The sequence below is a fragment of the Leopardus geoffroyi genome, chromosome B3, assembly GCF_018350155.1.
Source record: "Leopardus geoffroyi isolate Oge1 chromosome B3, O.geoffroyi_Oge1_pat1.0, whole genome shotgun sequence".
NCBI lineage: Eukaryota > Metazoa > Chordata > Mammalia > Carnivora > Felidae > Leopardus > Leopardus geoffroyi.
In genome coordinates, this window is record NC_059337.1 from 54,215,332 (window position 1) to 54,233,632 (window position 18,301).

Below are 18,301 nucleotides of genomic sequence, written 5' to 3' on the forward strand. Positions count from 1 at the left end.
ACCATGCATATGTAGTGTCCTGAACGTGCTTATTTTTAACCTAATAATGTAACTTAGAGGATATTTTATATTACACATGCAACCTGTCTTCTCAGTGGCTGAATTGTATTCCTTCCACTGAGTAGATGGGCCATAATTAAATACATGTACCGTGGCACATCTGTCTAATCCTTATTGATGGGCATTGATAGTTTATAACATAATACTGCAGTAAACATCATTGTACCTCCATCTTTGAACACCTGTATGATCAGTTGCTTAAAGTGAAATGCCTACTTCTAAGTGTGTGGGCATTACAATGTTTGATGTTACAAAATAAGGCAAATGTCTCTATTTCTCTGACCCTCAGTTTTGTATTCTATAAAATGGGAGTAGCAATAGTACCTATCTCATAGGGTTGTTGTCAGGATTAAATGAGGGAAGAAGATACACAAGTAGTGTTTCCAGATGTAATACATTAAAATACAGGATGTCCAGTTAAATTTGAAGTTCAGATAAACAATGATAATATTTTAGTATACATATGTTCCAAATATTGTAGGAGGTATACTTATATGAAAAAATTACTTGTTTATCTGAAATTCAAATTTAGTTGGGTGTCATTTATTTTTATTTGGAAGCCTTGTATATGAAGGCATCAGCACAGTCCTTGGAATACAGTAAGCACTAAATAAATACTGGTTGCTATAATTCTAATTAGACATTTAGGGAAATGCTATCATTCAGCAAATGTTGTATTTTTTAAATGTTTATTTGTCTTGAGAAGAGAGAGAAAATTCTGTCAGGGGCCCATGTCCGCAAGCTATTTTGGGATCAGCTGTTTTTATACACAGTGGTATATACTATTGCTCTTGATTAAATCCTTTCAGCTCTTGAGGGTCCATCCTCTTTCTAAATAGGCAAGATGTAGTAATCATTTAAAATGAAGTAAAAAAGAATAATAAATATAGATATATTAGGAACATGGGCTTTGTAGTTAGATAGACTCAGTTTCCAGTCCTGGTTGGATTGTGCGTGTGCGCATGTGTGCATGAGTGGGGGAAGGGCAGAGAGCGGGGCAGAGAGAGAATCCTAAGCAGGGTCTTTACTGTCAGTGCAGAGACCCAAGCAGGGCTCAATCTTACCAACTGTGAGGTCATGACTTGAGTTGAAATCAAAAGTTGAACCGACTCACCCCCCCCCCCCCCCCCCCCCAGGTATCTCAGTCAACAAATATTTCTTGAGTTCCTGCTGTGAGTTAGGCATTATGCTGGGTCCTGGGCATACACTGGTGAATAAAACAAGGTCTGTGTGGGTAGAAGAATGTTTTTGTGTGTTACAGGTCTGATGTGGGCTTGAGGTTAAAGAAGGAACCAAAATCATTGATGTGGATTGACTGGTTAATTAGGGGAGGTCAATTATATTGACCTTCTTAATTATCTTATCTCTCTGGTACCCCAACATGTCTTCTGTAACTTTGAGGAAATTCTCTTTTCGGGCTCTAATGGGCAATCAGAAATATTAAAGTATGGAGAAGATGACAGGAACATTGAGGAGCCTGTTGAAGATCTCCTTATGTCCCTTAAGCTTCAGCAGTCAGCTTAAGATATTTTGCTCAAAGCAAATGCTTGATTTCTAGCCTCTAGAGCCGATAGTTCAACAACAGGGAATATGGTAGGTACTGTCTCACTCTTGGAATTGTGTTTTCTCAAGAAGTTTCTCAGCATAGCCTAGCTAGTAGCTCTGTATGTCACATTAGGAGGAAGCAGATTCAGAACCGTTTATTAGTTACTAAATACAGTTGCTATCTCACTATCTTTTCTCAGAGCTCAGATTATCTGATGTTCTGAGAATAGGTATATAGTTAGTGGGTGTATTTAAAAAAAATTCCTTCCTCAAAGTAATTCTAGTTGCCATTCAGTGGCAGTTTAACTTCATATGTTTTGTGGTGACTTTGGAATTGAAATTTTATGAATTTTTTTCTTTAATTTTGGCTTATATTTAGCAATCAGCTTGTGAGTTTACTAAGGTAAAGTCTATACCATTATCACATCTATTTTACAAAAGCCTGATTCAAAGATGCATTAATTAGATTATGTCATTTCAAAATGTGAGATAATTATGTAATGATATGGAAAATGGAAGCTTATTTAAAAATCTTGGAATTTCTGGATTCAGTGCAATTAAATGAATTAACTTGCTCTCAGAATATTCATATATTTTAATTCCTTTATGAGAGCAGAAGGGCTTTCCCTGACAAAGGTAATGGCCAAGTCTGTGGACCCACATATCTTCCTTGCAGCCCATGAGGCCATCCTGTGTCCCCCTCACAGAGCTGTGATGCAAGCTTGCTCCAAACACGAGCCCCAAGAACAGCTGCACCACACATGGAGAGCCAGGAGAGTGTCTGTTTTCATTGTTTCAGGGTGATGACGAAATGCAATCACTATACAAGCTAACATCTTAGAAGAAGTTTAGAAATATTTTGAAGATGAGCTTTAAATTAAATCTTCCGGTCTGCCCCTCTGGTCTTGTTGGTATGTCTTTGATGTGTCATCAGTGGTGGTTGTAGTAGGTAGGACAAGAAAAATGGTGGGATTTAACATATAGATAATTTAAATTTATTTTCAGGTCTTTATAAGTTTATACTTGGCCAGTAAGTTTGGATACTGTAAGTTTCAGTAAGTTTGGATAGCTAAGACCCTGAGTGTTCACTGAAACATATCTCTGATATCCTAGTTAATTGTAGTTATAATTATCTGCCAAGATAGAATAGGAAATAATATTAAAAATAATATTAAACCCCTCCCTCCTTGATTGTACTATACACTTACCAGATTTTTCGACATATACATTCAAATAAAGGGTTTAACCAAGATACCACACATAGCCTGTTGTTTAATATCCCATGCCCTTTTCTCACAAAACTCTAATTGGATCTGTAGAGTATTACTTTTCCTCCCTAAAATAATCCATTTTCTTCTTCTTCCTTTTATTCTTCACTTACTTTCTGTTAACTGTTTTAAGTCATAAGATGACTTTCTGTCATAAGCTCACTTGGTAAGGATTATGCTGTCTTCTTGGCAGGGTGCTGTCCACAAATCTGACACATAGGTCTGTGTGTCTGTTGTTGGGGTTATTGATGAAATAAGCATCGGACACTGCTTGTTGTTTCTTGCCAGGTTGCTAATTAGTTTGGGATAATATTTCTTTCAAGGAAATTTCTCCCATGATTATGTACCTTGCCAACAATATTTTGCTTCAAGTTCAGAAAAATTTTGTGTCAACCTGCATTTTTGCCTGGTGAAGGTTTTTTATAGCCCATGGCCTGCAGAAATGATACTGTGTCCTGTGGAATTTGCACATATACATACCAGAAAGTTTTTAAGGTCTCAAATACTGTTAAATATAGACTTTGGAAGCAAAATATTTGGAATGCTCCTTTTTAGGGGAGAACTTTCCATTGGGGTAAGTAGAGAAAGGTAGGTGGTCAAGGTAGAGCAGGTGTTGGAAGATATCTGGAATAACAAAGGGGACTTCTGGGAAGAGGAGCTCAGAGAGACTGATAGATATATGTTTTGGGCACAGGGCACCCAGGGCACACAGGTGGCAAGAGAGAAAAAGAGGACTTGGGTGAGATAAAGGATGCTGGGTTCATATGTGGTGTTCAGGTTTTTTCTGCTTTCTTTGCCTGTCAGATGACATTGGTAGATTAATATTCAGATCTTAGCAAGATATTAGTAAATACTTAATCTGAGTGTTTTTCTACTTTTGGGACTATTTAGTATGTGAGAAAGTAGAGGTTAAAATATAGGTAGGGGTGCAGGTAGGTGTGAGGGGGAAAGGCATAAGCACCTGACATGAGGGAAGATATTTTGCTCTGCTTTATCTTTCTCCATATGGTTTTGGTAAAGTTTCATGTTTATCATATCAGTGATTCTTTGCATACTCTGGGGTTCTGCAAATTTGTTTTTTAACTTTTTAATAAAATTTTTTTAACATTTACTTTTGAGAGAGGCAGAGCATGAGCGGGGGAGGGGGGGAGAGAGAGAGAGAGAGAGAGAGAGATACAGATACACAGAATCCGAAGCAGGCTCCAGGTTCTGAGCTGCTTATTAGCACAGAGCTGGACGTGGGCCTTGAACTCATGAACTATGAAACCATGACCTGAGATGAAGTTGGACGTTCAACCAACTGAGCCACTCAGGTGCCCCTTAATAAAAAAAAAATTTTGAATGTTTATTCATTTTTCAGAGACAGAGTGAAGTGTGGGGTTGGGACAGAGAGAGAGGAAGACACAGAATCTGAAGCAGGCTCCAGGCTCTGAGCTGTCAGCACACAGCCTGATGTGGGGCTCGAACTCACAAACACTGAGATCATGGCCTGAGACAAAGTCAGATGCTCAATCAACTGAGCCACCCAGATGCCTCTGCAAATTTTTTTCTTAGAGAGATTTTGTTCTAGTATTTTTCCAAGTGTCGCAGTTAATTCAAGTAATTCCCATAGATACCACCACACTTATAATAATTTCTTTCTAATTGCTTTAGTTCTATAGAGAGAACTAAATAAATGTAAGATACTATAATATTTAATACCTGAATATAAGGTACTTCTATAAATATAAGAACTAAATGTAATAAGATACTGAACTTGAGAAAAGCAAGTTAGAATTAAAAAAAAAAAAAAAAAAAACAACTCAGGTTTTGGTTTGTTCTCCCAAATAGTGGCTTTTGCTATCTATCTGTTCATACTTAACTATCAAAGATGCATTTTGAAATGTGTAAGATATCCTATAGAGCTCCCTTTTTACTTTGGTTGATTATCTATTTGGGTGGAAGAGTTAGGGTACAGTCCTTCCTAGAGCTTTAGTAGATAGGACGGAGGAATAAGAGTTTGGAAATGAAACTTCATAGCATCTGAGCTTCCCCTCAAAGCAGATGCACTTTCAGTAGACACTTCAGGGCAATTCAGTAGCAGTGCATTTTCCATAAATAAAGACGTGGTCTCCATCTCAGTCCATTCACATAAGCTTTTATCTGAGATACTGTCCCCTGAGAAATGCCACTCATGCTCCAAAGGAGGTAGTATCCAGGAGAAATAAATCAGCACATAATCCATACCTGTAAAAATAAATAAAATGAGATTTAGAAGGACTTCGTGTGTTCTCCATTGTTCTTGAAGTAGATAAAGTGCAGAAAAGTATGGTATTGGAAAAACGATTGAATTCTGGCTAGAGATGAAAATGCTCCAATTGAAAACTTTCCAGAACAACATGTACTTGGATCCGTATTAAAGAAAAATTCTTTGAGTGTTTAAGCCAAATGACCCAGCAGGGTTGATAGTGTGAGGCATATTTCACAGTTGTATAAATATTTAAAACTGTTTTCCAGCCTATAAAACAAGTAAATTAGGTTGTTTTTTAAAATACCACACAATGAAATTAACCTGCCCAGCTTAACTTGTTGGGGAACCTGCCCTTCTCATCCCAGCCTTCTCTCTTAAAAGGGGATTGCTGGGAAAGAAGTGTGGAGAAGGCTTTCAACTTGGAAAACAAAGCTGGTTTATGTTTCAGAGAATTTCAGATGGAGTGATTAGCATCATGGTATACTGCCACAGGTGTTCTGTTTCCAGATGGCCTGTCTTCCTAATGTGTCACAAGGGGCCAAACCAACTAGATTCAATAGCTTTTTATCATAAGTCCTTTTGAACGTGGTGAAGGGTAGATTAGGGGCTCCATTATATACATAAGCCTAAAAGAAAGCAGTGCAGCCTCTTGGCTAGGTGGTTCTCAATTCTGAGCTATTGCTCCTGGCTATGAAAGTGCCACCAAGCCTGTTCTTCAGCCACAGGCTTATGGATGATGGGTAGGTGTTCTTTCTCATTCAGTCTCACAAGGCTGCTTTGATCCCCCATTGTTGTTCATGCCCTTTCCAAAATTTTTATTCTTTTCCTCTTACTTGCATTGTAGCTATTGCCTTGGACCACTTTTTTTTTTGCCTCCAGTTAAACAGAATTCTGAGACAATGGCAGTGATGTTTTATTTCTATATTTATTAATGTAGAGTCTGAGAAGAATGCTAATGACTAAATTTATTGCTACCCGCTCTTCACCCCTGCCCCCAGCCCAACCAGCTGATGTTTTGGCCAAGGAAATGCAAGCAAGAGTTAATAGCTGGTATACAAAGCTGGCACCATGGGGGTGGTGACACCATGGAGCACACAGCCAAGGGTTAGGCATCTTGCGTTTAATCCTAGGGATACCCCCAACTCACTGGGTATCCTTGAGCAAATCACTTGACCTCTCTGGGCTTTAGTTCCCACATCACTCAGGTAAAAGACTTAGTTATATAAGGTCCTTTGAATTTTGCATTGTAGAAAAGTCTTCTGTTATATGATGTTTCATTGTAAATACATTTCCTTGATTCTTCTTTGTTAATTAAAAAATTTGTTTTGTTTTTGTTCTTAGACTGCAGAATGAAAAATGGATGAATGTCAAAGTGGGAGACATCGTTAAATTAGAAAATAACCAGTTTGTTGCTGTGAGTATTTAGTACAATTTAAAGAATTTATCTCCGGTTAAAATAGCATATGTACTGAAGTATTTACATTGGAAAATTTGGTAAATCTGTACTAATTAATAATAATAAAAGAATACCAGAATGTATTACTAAAAAGTCTCAATTATAAAATGTTGAAAAAGACATATTAATTAATTACTTTGATAGCCTGAGTGATTATCTCTTTGTCTATTTCCTTTGTGATCTTTTTTCTTTTTTTGAGAGAGAGAGAGAGAGAGGAGAGGAGTGGCAGAGGGAGAGGGTAAGGGAGAGAGGGAATCTTCAAGCAGGCTCTATGCCCAACGTGGAGCCCAACACAGGGCTTGATCCTAGGAACTCTGAGATCATGACCTGAGCCGAAATCAAGAGTCGTATGCTTAACCAACTGAGCCACCCAGACGCCCTCCTTTGTGATATTTTAAATCAATAGACATAGAAGATTTTAAACGAAGCTACCATTTCAAAAAGATTTAATTATAATCAAAAAGATTTTAAAATGCTCCAGTACTTTAAGAAGTTTTTTCTCACATATTTTGAATACTATCCCTTAATAATAGGATTATTACTGTTAATTTGCTATATAGTTGAAGAAGATAACCAGAGGACAAAAAAATGTATGCTTTTTCCTGAATAATCACAATAAAAAATTTCTATTGGTCTGAACTAATAAAATGCTATTTATGACATTTTTCTTTGCCTATCAAATGTACTATAATTTATATTCTCAAGCTTCCTGTGTTACAATTTCCTTTATAAAATTCAAGGGGTCACTTCAATGACTAAAATATGTGTGATGAACTGTAGCTCACATTAAATGAAGGGCAAGAAAACTAATCAGATGAGAGATTGAAAGTTCAAGTTATTGTAGTCTTTATGTCAAATACATATTAGTTATGAAAATTTGTGTTCAGTACAGTTTTATGTATCAAGTTGTGTCCTTCATTAAATCTGAGGCATTTTCCCATAGGAAAAAAGAGTGACCCCAAGATCTCTTTATAAGAATAACTCAGTTGTGGGGCACTTGGGTGGCTCAGTCAGTTGAACATCAAACTCCAGCGCAGGTCATGATCTCGCCTTTCCTGAGTTTGAGCCCTGCATCAGGCTGTCTGCTGTCAGCGCAGAGCCCCTTAGGATCCTCTGTCCCTCTCTCTCTCTCTGCCACTCCCTTTCTTAACCCCCCCCCCCCCCCCCCGCTCAAAAATAAATGTTAAAAAAAAATAAGAATAACTCAGTTGAGACTCCTAAAGATTCACTTTCAGAAATAGTCTTCTTTCATTAATGCACTGTCTGCGTATACTGATCCTCTGGAACAGCCTATGTTAAGAAGACTACTCAGTGGTCAGACCATTTACAAAAGAGCTCACCCGCTAAATGGAGAAGTGTTTATGTCCCTGACAACATCGATTCTTTGGAAAATAGCCGAGAACCAAAAATAAGTACAAAGGGGTTGGCACAGCCAAAAGAGAGGTTTCAAAGTCCACATACTGTGGCCTAGGCTCCTTATACGTAGGACGGTATGCCAGGTTCTCACAGTTTACAATTGACACTTGATCAACATGGGTTTGAACTGCGTGGGTCACCCCCCTGTCCCTGCCCTTACTGGTAGGTTTTTTCTGTGTGTGTATGTGTGTGTGTGTGTGTGTGTGTGTGTGTGTACATATATACATATATATATATATGTATATATGTACACACACATACATATATATATATATGCACTATATTTATATTTTTCCCTATATATACACACTATACAGTACTACAAATGTATTTTCTCCTCATGATTTTCTTAACATTTTCTTTTCTCTAGCTTACTTTATGGTAAGCATATAGTGTATAATACATATAACTACCAAAATATGTATTAATTGACTGTTAATGTTATCATTAAGGCTTTTGGTTGATAGGGTATTAATAGTTAAGTTTTTTGGGAGTCAAAAGTTACACTGCATGGATTTTTGACTGAATGGGGGTTGGCACCCCTAGCCCCATGTTGTTAGATTAGACGCAACTCAAATTAGCTTATCCAGCTTATTTTCCAGCTCATTAAAGATTAGCAGCAATACACTAGGGAGTGGCATCTGCTGGTTCTAACCTGTGGGAAAGATGCAGACAGATACAGGTATCTCTTGTTATCTGAAAGTAGAGCGGTCCTGTGAAACCTTCAATAAGCCAATATAGCACAAATCAAAGACTCTTACCCTTAATTCATATGGAAAACTTTCTTGAGTATTCCCAGGCCCCCAAAATAATCTCTCTTAGGCCTTTCTGATACCTTAGGACACATCTTGCTAATGATGCACAAAATAAGTCAAGATAAAGCACAAATGCTCACAGACAGTTCAAAGCTTTGGAGGCTAGACACCGAGATGCTGGGGATAGTTCTGGGAGAAGGAGCTTGGTGGGGACTCTCTTGCTCTCAGGTGCACACTACTTCTGTAAGGGTTCACTACAAACTTGTATGCTACTTTTGCTTTTCCTTCTTTTCATAAAGGTAAAAATCCTTTTCATATTTCTTTTGGTTAGTGAAAACAAGTACTGATATAGTTCTTTCATGAAGTGGTGTAATGAAAACTTTCAAAAAGTTGGGGATACCTGTGTAGTGTAAGGGCACTGAAAGGAATTGGGTTAGAACTGAGTCTGCTCCATTCCTTCAGTGACAGCACTATATCTTCTCTGCCTAGGGTTTCTTCATGTGTCAATCAAGGTGCCAGGCCACTATATCATCCCAAAGATCCCTTCCAGTCCTGTGTGCTGATTCTCTGTCTGAACCGAGATGACTACAGGATTCTTGAAGGCAAAGAGCACATTGGTCTGGCTGGTCTCTCACACCTAGTGCCATGTTGGGTCATGGTGGGCAGACAGCAAGTGATGGCTGAATGAATAAATGTCAGTCTTTTGTAAGAGAGAAGACAGAGGGGAAAATGGATATAAACTTTGGAAATTCAGAGTGTTCTGGCTCAATGGGATACTAATATACATCTGTGTGCTCTAAGAAAAGGTCACATATATTCAGGATTCTTTGCTTAAGAAGAAAAGTCTTCATGTAATTTAATTTAGTTCTGAGTTCAATTAAAATGATTACAGTGAAAAAGTTTTGGTGCAACTAGATGGTTAACCTTCACTTTTTAAAAACACTGGCATATGTGGAATTCTAAGATGTGTGCATTCAAAAAAATGTTTGGCAACTACTTTGTCCCAGGAATGGCACTAGATTATAATGGAATTAGAAAAAATTAAAGTGTGCTACACATGTAACTATTATTTTATTTACAATTGAATATTTCAGTGGCAATGCTAGACATATTTCCACTTCATGTATTCATAAAAACAGTGTATTTAAAGAGCCCCCTGTATGTGCTCTAACAAGGATAAATATTAGACTGAAATCACTTGTTCACTAATCTATATTCTAGTGTGTTCATTTATCACATTCTTTGGGGTGAATCCAAGAAAGGCAGAAATCAAACATATGTCCCAAATCTCCTAACTCTATAGGACCTCCTGGGTAACTTATCTGTGCTCCAACTTGCCCTCTGGCCTTGATATTCTAATTTGTATTTCCCCTCATCTTTATTCTTCATTTAGTTATATTTTCTACGTTATGGTACATGTGCTTGCTTTGCTTCTGCAAAACTGTCTATGGAATGATGCATGGAAGGCAAGTGTAAGTGCACACATCAGGTGAAAGAAGACCAGTTCAATAGGTGTTTCATTAGCCTTGGTTTAAAATGAATCACACATTTAGACAAATTTCCGTGAAGTCAGTGATCCATGTGTCCCAGCACTGTCCAGTAGAACTTCCTGCAGTGAGAGGTGCCTGGGTGGCTCCGTTGATTAAGCATTTGAGTCTTGATTTCAGCTCAGGTCGTGATCTTGAAGTTTGTGGGTTTCAGCCCCTCAGCAGGCTCTGTGCTGACAATGCAGAGCCTGCTTGGGATTCTCCCTCTCTCTCCCCTCCCCCACTCCCTCTCTCTCTCCCTTTCTCTCTGTCTCAAAATAAATAAACTTTAAAAAAAAAAAAAAAAGAACTTTCTGCAGTGACGGAAGTGTATATTTGTGCTGTCCAGTGTGACAGCCAACAGCCCCATGTGGACACTGAGTGCATAAAATGTGACTAGTGCAACTGAGGAACTGAATTTAAAATTTTATTTAATTTCAATTAAAAAAATTTTTAAATGTTTGTTTGAGAGAGCTTGAGTGGGGGAGGGGCAGAGAGAGAGAGGGAGACACAGAATCTGAAGCAGGCTCTGGGCTCGAACTTGTGGACCATGAGATCATGACCTGAGCCAAAGTTGGACGCCCAACCAACTGAGCCACCCAGGTGCCCCTAAAATTTTATTAAATTTTAATTAATTTTGATTTTTAAAAACATTTAGATTTAGATAGCTATATGTGACTTGGGGCTGCTTGATTGGATGGCACAGATGTGGCCTTTTTATTGTGGCTACATGATGGGATGGGAATGCTTATTCTCCACTCTTCTCTACATCCAGTTCTTTACATTTTCACTTGGAGGGGCAGCACCAGAATAATCTTTTGAGCTTTTTGTACTACCTTGCCCACATCCCTCTCCCAGGAGTGACTTCTGTGATTTCTGGGTTTGAGGGCAGGGAGTGGTGCCCATGACCCAGAGCCTCCTTCCTTCCCCTTCTCTTTGGTCTCTGCCTGTGTTCACAGTACATTCAGCCCTGCTCTTTCATTCCAACAATTTTACAAAAGCAAATCCTTGTGGTGGAGGTGCTTGGAAGGTCCAGGTAGTTTAGAGCTCCCTTTATCTACAGCTAGGTGAACCTAACAGGGATCAAGTATTAGCAAGCCCATTTGGCCCACAGACCTATAGCCTGGTCTCCAGCAGCTTTATTAATAACAAGGATGATGTGTTTATCTCCATTGATCTTGGTCTGATTCCTATAATTATAGTTCTATTGGTTTAATCTTTGGATAAGTGAAGAAAGGAGTTCTTCAAATGCCAAAACTCTGTAGTGTCTGTTGATTATCTCACTTTGTTTCAGAATTTTTCTATGTCTGTCTAGCTACTTGGCATCTACAAAACTTTTTCTAAGGGCCAATGTTTTTATGGGTGAACTGCTGTAATAATTTAGAAGTATGAATATACCTCCTGCTCCCTGAGGATTAGCTCATTTAATCTTTACATTAGCTCAAGGAAGGCAGGTTGTTCTATAATTGTTCCCATTTTACAGATGAGAAAACAGTGCCATCAAATAGCTTGCCAATAGGAGAGCTAGAGTTAAACACAGGCCATCTGGACTTTAACTCCACTCCTAATTGCTACCATATGCTGGCTCCTTACCCCATTAAAAGTCATCCCAACTGCCTTGAACCTGGGTTTCCTAAGTTAGGGTCTTCAGGCTTGGGTGCTGGAAGTGAAGTGACCACAGAATGTTGTACCTAATTCTGATGCATAACCTCTAGTTGTTCATACTTAGAATTCTAAATTAATTTATGTCAGCTTATTCTATTTTAAGCAAGGAAAGGAGCTTGCCTGTGATGGCTAATTAGCTGGCATATTCAGAAGCTACCTTTGTTTTCCAGACAAGGAACCCTCACTACTCACTTAAAAAGAAATTTTAAAACATGTTTGGGCTGAACTTCCAGAGCTCCTAGTTTAATTTTGGGACCAGGAGGGGAAAATGTAGAGTGTGATTCACTTACTGCAATGAGATTGGCTTGCATGAGAAGAACCAAGTAAATGGTCAGACAAACACACTGCAAAGGTCTTTATTAGTGCCGGAACTTGGACCCTGGGAGCCAGGCACACCTTCCTCCTTTACTTGACAGCAGTAACCTTGTTTTTTTTTCATTTTCCTACCTGGTGGTAGAAATAAACCCCTTACTGGACATGACCATATTTGAACATTTGAACGAGTGTCCTCTCTTCCTCTACTGTCCCCATCCCCCCAGAAGAAGGGCATTCATTTTTTAGGTGTTTACAACAGTAAAGGTTTTGTTTTAAAACAAAAGCATTCGTCTGCTACCTGAATTGGAAATATCACCTTTAGAAATTAACTAGAAAGATGAATCTGACCTCAACTCCAGTACTGACCAAGGGTGGGCTTTGGCTCTCTCACCCATCAGGGCATCTCATATCATTTTTTGCAGCACCTTAGTCCCTTCCAGAGAGGCCATGTGGTGGTCTCATTGCCCTCTTTGTTATTTAAAATTTTATAGCTTCAAGCCAGAATTACTTGCTTCACACTAATTGTTGTAAATAAGCCCTCTTTCACTTTTAAAAATATGTGAGACAGTAGAAAGTTGAAAATTTCCAGAGGAAGATTTTTTAAAACATTTGTGTAAGCTGCACTGAAAAAGAAGCTTCTTGCTAAAGTATAGAGAGGTAGCATGCCATTTTCTACATTAGAAAAAAATACATGATCAGTGTTCTGTTTATAAGCAATTATTCATTTGTGGGGGGGGAGGTGAAATATACAAGGTAAGGATTTTTTTTGACTAAAGAAAGTAAAAATTAGTAAAGTAAGTAAAAGCTATGATCATTATTATTCTCCTTTCCTCCTTTCTTCCATCCTTTTCTTATTCTTCTCAAATAGTTAATTATTAAAAACATGTTTTAGATGTATCTAATACATGTTAGTAGACACTCAACATGCATTTGTTTGATCTGAAATTTAAACTTTAAATAAAAATATCACCTACAATCTTACACATTTTCATTTTTACAACTCCATCCTGATTCTTGTCTGTATCAAACCTATTTTCCTATAAGTATACTCATACTGCATGAGCCATGTTGGATTTTTATTTTGGGACTACAAAAGTAAAAGATAATATTGTAGATAGTAAAGAAGATAAAGAGCTCCATGTACCAGAATGACTTAATAGGGAGATTCAGATAGGACATTCCAATTAATTCTACAAATTTATCTTTTCATCAGGTTATGGGGTTAATATCCCACTATTCTTAACCATTGTGGTTTTGGTTTTTAAACACCAACAAAACAAAACAAAACACTTTCTGTTTGTCCTGGTCCAGTGATTTTGTAGCCACCCAGAGGAAAGAGTATACATCTGGGAACAGAGTTATAAATTCTAGTTCTAGCTCTGCCCTTTAAACTGTGGCATGAGCAGGGCATTAAATCCCTTAGGGCCTTTTAGAAGTGACAAAGCTCTCACCATGACTTGGTAAAGGCTATGGATGTTACATGAATTAATTTAGTTCATCTACTGCTTGTGGGGCCAGAGATAAATTTCCCAGATTTCTTATTCACACAACAGGAACATTATTATCTTCTCACAGGATTGTTGAAAGAATAAAGTGACAGAATTGTGGAGAGTGTTTTATAAACTCTTAAAGAATTGTACAGCTTTTAGGTGTTCTCATTGCTTGAGATTTTGCTTTATTCTGAATTCTTCAATTCAGCAAACATTAATTATGCCTAATCAATCTATGAGGACAGTGTTGTTGGTTATGAGAACTCAAAGGTGTTCAGTGGATTCTTAAGTTTCCTCTGATTGAAGTATTTGTTTAAGGTTTCTATGAAGCAATTGCTTGGGCTTTTTGTTGTATGTGGAAGGTGGAGGAAAGGGCATTGTGTTGGAAAACACTGCTTCATCCTTGGGGGACATAGTTGAACTTCTCTTGGCAGGACATGGGGAAAAGTCACCAATAATTGAGAGTAGAAAGTACAAATGCTATCTGAGGAAGATGTTTTTGGTAGGAATTAACGACTATTTTCCTGGCACATTTGTGAGTTCCAATAAATGTGCTTTTGTTTCCTTGTTGTTGTTGTTTTTTTCTTTTTAATGTCTATTTATTTTTGAGAGAGAGAGAGAGAGAGAGAGACAGAATATGAGTGGGGGAGGGGTAGAGAGAGAAGGAGACACAGAATGTGAAGCAGGCCTCAGGCTCCAAGCTGTCAGTACAGAGCCTGACATGGGGCTTGAACTCACAAACTGGGAGATCATGACCTGAGTGGAAGTCAGATGCTCAGCTGACTGAGCCATGCAGACGCCCCTCTTTCTCTGTTCTTAACTCCTGCTCATGTCTCTGCCTGGGGAGACCTCCCATTATTCCATCCAGAATCTTCCATAAAGCCATTCGTTGGCTACCAACCTGATGTACTCTACCTCATTTGCACTCCCCCCATAGCACTTTGGTAATAAGACCTTTAGAACCTGTATTGTATTCTGCCTTTACTAAACTATAAAATCCTTGAAGGAAAGAGGTTTTTATTCATTTTAGTATTCTAACCTTAAATTGCCCAGATTCATGTGTCACTTGTGGCCTCAAACAAGTTACTGAACCTCTCTGGGCCTCACTTTGCTCATCTGTGAAGTGGGAATAACAACAGGACCTACACTACAGGATTTCTGTGGGAGTTAGCTCTCACTGAACACTGGTGTTACAAACCCCTGCAACTCAAGCACAAGTTTCTGGATCCACTAAGAATTGGGTACCCTGGCAGATAATGAACAGGTCAGCTTCAGGAGGCCTGGTCTGGGACTCAGAGTCATGGCCTGGTTGGGCTCTAAGACCTCCCTTATGTTCCTCCACATCTGGCCCAGAACCTCTGACAAAAGCATGATGACCAGGGACTGACAGGGCTGTTATTGCATCTCTCTTCTCCTTTTCTTTTCAGAATTCTTACTGAGTGCACCTGGAAATAGTGCTGCATGATTGTGAGTGGGCAGACCACTTATTTCTCTGCATGCCCCCTCTTGGTCCTGCCCCTTCACATTTCCTTCTCAACTATAATGAATTTAAAAACTTCAAGGGAGCAAAAAGGAACGCCAAAGCTCAGTCAGTGGGGCAGGGAGAATAGGGATGAATGAAGGGCATGCAGAGATCAGGGAATAGGGAAGCAGGAGCAAGGTTCAGAAGTCATCAAAGAAAAAGATGACAACAGAAGGGACAGGAAGAGTGGGGAAGGTTGAAGGTAGGAAGGTAATTGTCCCAGCTTCCCAGGAGGTAGTCAGGGCAGGTGTTTGCTTAGAACCTGTGGGCTTTCTAATTCTCAGTCACAGCCTTTAGGAAGTTGAGTTACTGTTCAGGAGAGAATCCACTTGCCAAATGGTGGTGCCTCAGTCACATGTTCTGAGCCAGCTGTGGATGACTCCTCCCTTTGTCTAACAAAAATATAAGTATTAAGCTGCTAAACTCAATATTAAATAGGAATGTTGAATCAGACTTACTGTACAGTTTAGAAGAGAAGTTGCTCTAGATATAAATCAAGATCTTTCTCTGTACTTCATAACTATTTTCAGTCATAGATGATGATCGAGAATTCTGGATTTTGTATAAAATGATTCTATTAAGCTCAAGGGAGGAGAGGCATAGGCCCAAAGAACATGAAGTTATACTGCTATCATATTCACTAATATTTAAATTGTGAGAAGTAAGACCAAGGTAAATTTTCAAAAACATTTTTTTCTCTTTAAAAACATAGTGGGTAATTTTGGCTCAAGAATGGTGTACAACTCTTTACATATTCTCTCTATGGTGGGTTTGCTGTAGAAACGTTGTGATTAGTCAGAAAATAATTTTTGCCTCCTCAGGCCTCTGTGACTCTTGTATTAGAGCTGAAGAGGAGTCTTGATAATATAAACCCATTTATAGGTTTAGGGGCTTGTCACTGAGTTGTTTCTTAATTCTGTTTTGTCACAATTGAAACAAAACTGAACATGCACATGTATACTCACACACAGACATCCCTTGCCTATATTTGAGTTGGAAATCTAAAAGCTTGAGGCAATGAAATGAGTGGGTGGATTATAAATTTAATCTCCAGGACTTGGGGTGCTTGGGTGGCTCAGTACGTTAAACATCTGACTCTTGATTTTCTCTCAGGTCATGATCCCATAGTTTGTGGGATCGAGTCCCATTTTGGCTCCAAGCTGATAGTGTGGAGCCTGGTTGGGATTCTCTTTCTCTTTCTTTCTTTCTTTCTTTCTTTCTTTCTTTCTTTCTTTCTTTCTTTCTTTGTGCCCTTCCCCTCCCTTCCCTTCCCTCCCCTCCCTTCCCTTCCCTCCCCTCCCTTCCTTTCCCTCCCCTCCCCTCCCCTCCCCTCCCCTCCCCTCCCCTCCCCTCCCTCCAAACAAACATTAAAAAACCCAAACCTCCAGGACTTGAGAATGAGACAATTCTAATAATTGAAAAAACAAAGGTAAGAAAATTGCACAGATTTGGAATGCCAATTGTACATTCAAACAGTGCAACACGCTTGTTAGGCTAATGTGTCAAAGTAATTGTTAGAATTTTAGTGAATTCATTTTAGATCTTCAATTCTTTCAGAATTTCATAAAAACCCTTATTTTAAAAATGAAATTTGAAATGAACGATTCCCCAGTATAGGAAGCAGCCAGAATTCTAAAACCGAATTGTGAAAGGTCATTTTTAAAGCTCAAATGGACAGCTGAACAGAATGATTTATTTCTGTGAAAGACCAACTACTTAGTTTCTGAATGTTGTCTGCTGTCACTTAGAGCATTTTCTATTCTGTCTTGCCTCTTGCTTAGCCCCTGTTTTATATTATCTTTTCCCTTCTTTATACCCATCATCTTTTTCTTTTTTTTATGTTTTTATTTTTTTTCTTTTTTAAAAATTTCCGTGCCTGCCTTATTTTTTCTGTGATTTTCAATTTCTTCCTACTTTACTTCTGTCTTTTCCCCATCAGCTTTGCCTACCCCCTACTCTTAAAGGATAATACTAGGGAATTAAAATGATCTTACTTATTGGGGAAAATTGTATATTTTCCATTAGTAATTATCAAGACAAGAAAGTAGAATTTTATATATATTTTTGCAAACAAAAAAGGAAATGAAGTGGCTATAAATTTATATGATACCCCCTAGCCCTTGCTTATATTCTGATATTCAATGGGTATGCTCAACAGGAACAGAGAAGTAGAGGGAAGGTTGTATTTGAGGCATGTAGCAGAAAAGTGGAACAGGATTTTACCTCTCTCATTTTTTTTCCTAAGGCACTCCTGGCTCATTAGTAAGTAGTGGAGGGATGATCCAACATAGAAGCCTTTCAACCACTCTTCCCTTCTCAAGTGTTCTTGATTTTTTTTAAAATAGGCTGATCTGCTTCTCCTATCAAGTAGTGAACCACATGGCCTCTGTTATATTGAAACTGCTGAGCTTGATGGGTAAGTTATTAAAGAATAATGAATTAGATTGATTTTTAATTTAACAGTAATAACTTTAGGAACAGGACTTAACCTAAATCTTATTTTTCATTTAATTTTCTTGGAACAACTAGGAATATAACTTGCAAATTCTATTTGTTAATTACTTTGTGGATCTGTAGAAAGCTCTTTTCTCTTGAATTTATTTTCTTTGAGAAACAGTGAGTTAAATAGATCTATGTCTATTTGGCCTGGGTGGTCCTACCCTTGATTTAGGCAGTAGCTAAAATAGTGCTGAGAGGGAAATTTATGGCACTAGATGCATACACTTGAAAAGAAAAATAGAATCTCAAATCAATAATGCAATATCCCATCCCAAGAACCTCTAAAATAACAGTATAAACCCAAAGCAAACAGAAGGAAGCAGATGAAGACAAGAGCAGAAATCAGTGAACTTGAAAGCAGAAAACAAAAAGAAAAATCAATGAAACAAAGACAGAGCTGATTCTTTGAATACATCAATAAATTTGATAAACCTTAGGAACACTGAAAAAGAAAAAAAAAAAGACACAAAATAGCAATATCATGAATGAACCAGGGGATATTATGACAGATCATGAAGATGCCAGAAGGTTGAGAAAATCCTCCAAGCAGTTTT

General features: G+C 38.2%; 1 protein-coding gene across 7 annotated transcripts in view; it reads left to right on the top strand.

The window, feature by feature from the left end:
- Positions 1-18,301, top strand: part of ATP8B4 (ATPase phospholipid transporting 8B4 (putative)) — a 264,094-nt gene that overhangs the window by 129,538 nt on the left and 116,255 nt on the right. For all 7 annotated transcript variants that reach the window (XM_045449777.1, XM_045449779.1, XM_045449780.1 and 4 more), the window contains exons 7-8: positions 6,445-6,517; positions 17,594-17,664. In XM_045449777.1, the coding sequence (XP_045305733.1) occupies positions 6,445-6,517; positions 17,594-17,664 (144 nt within the window). The remainder of the gene's footprint in view (positions 1-6,444; positions 6,518-17,593; positions 17,665-18,301) is intronic.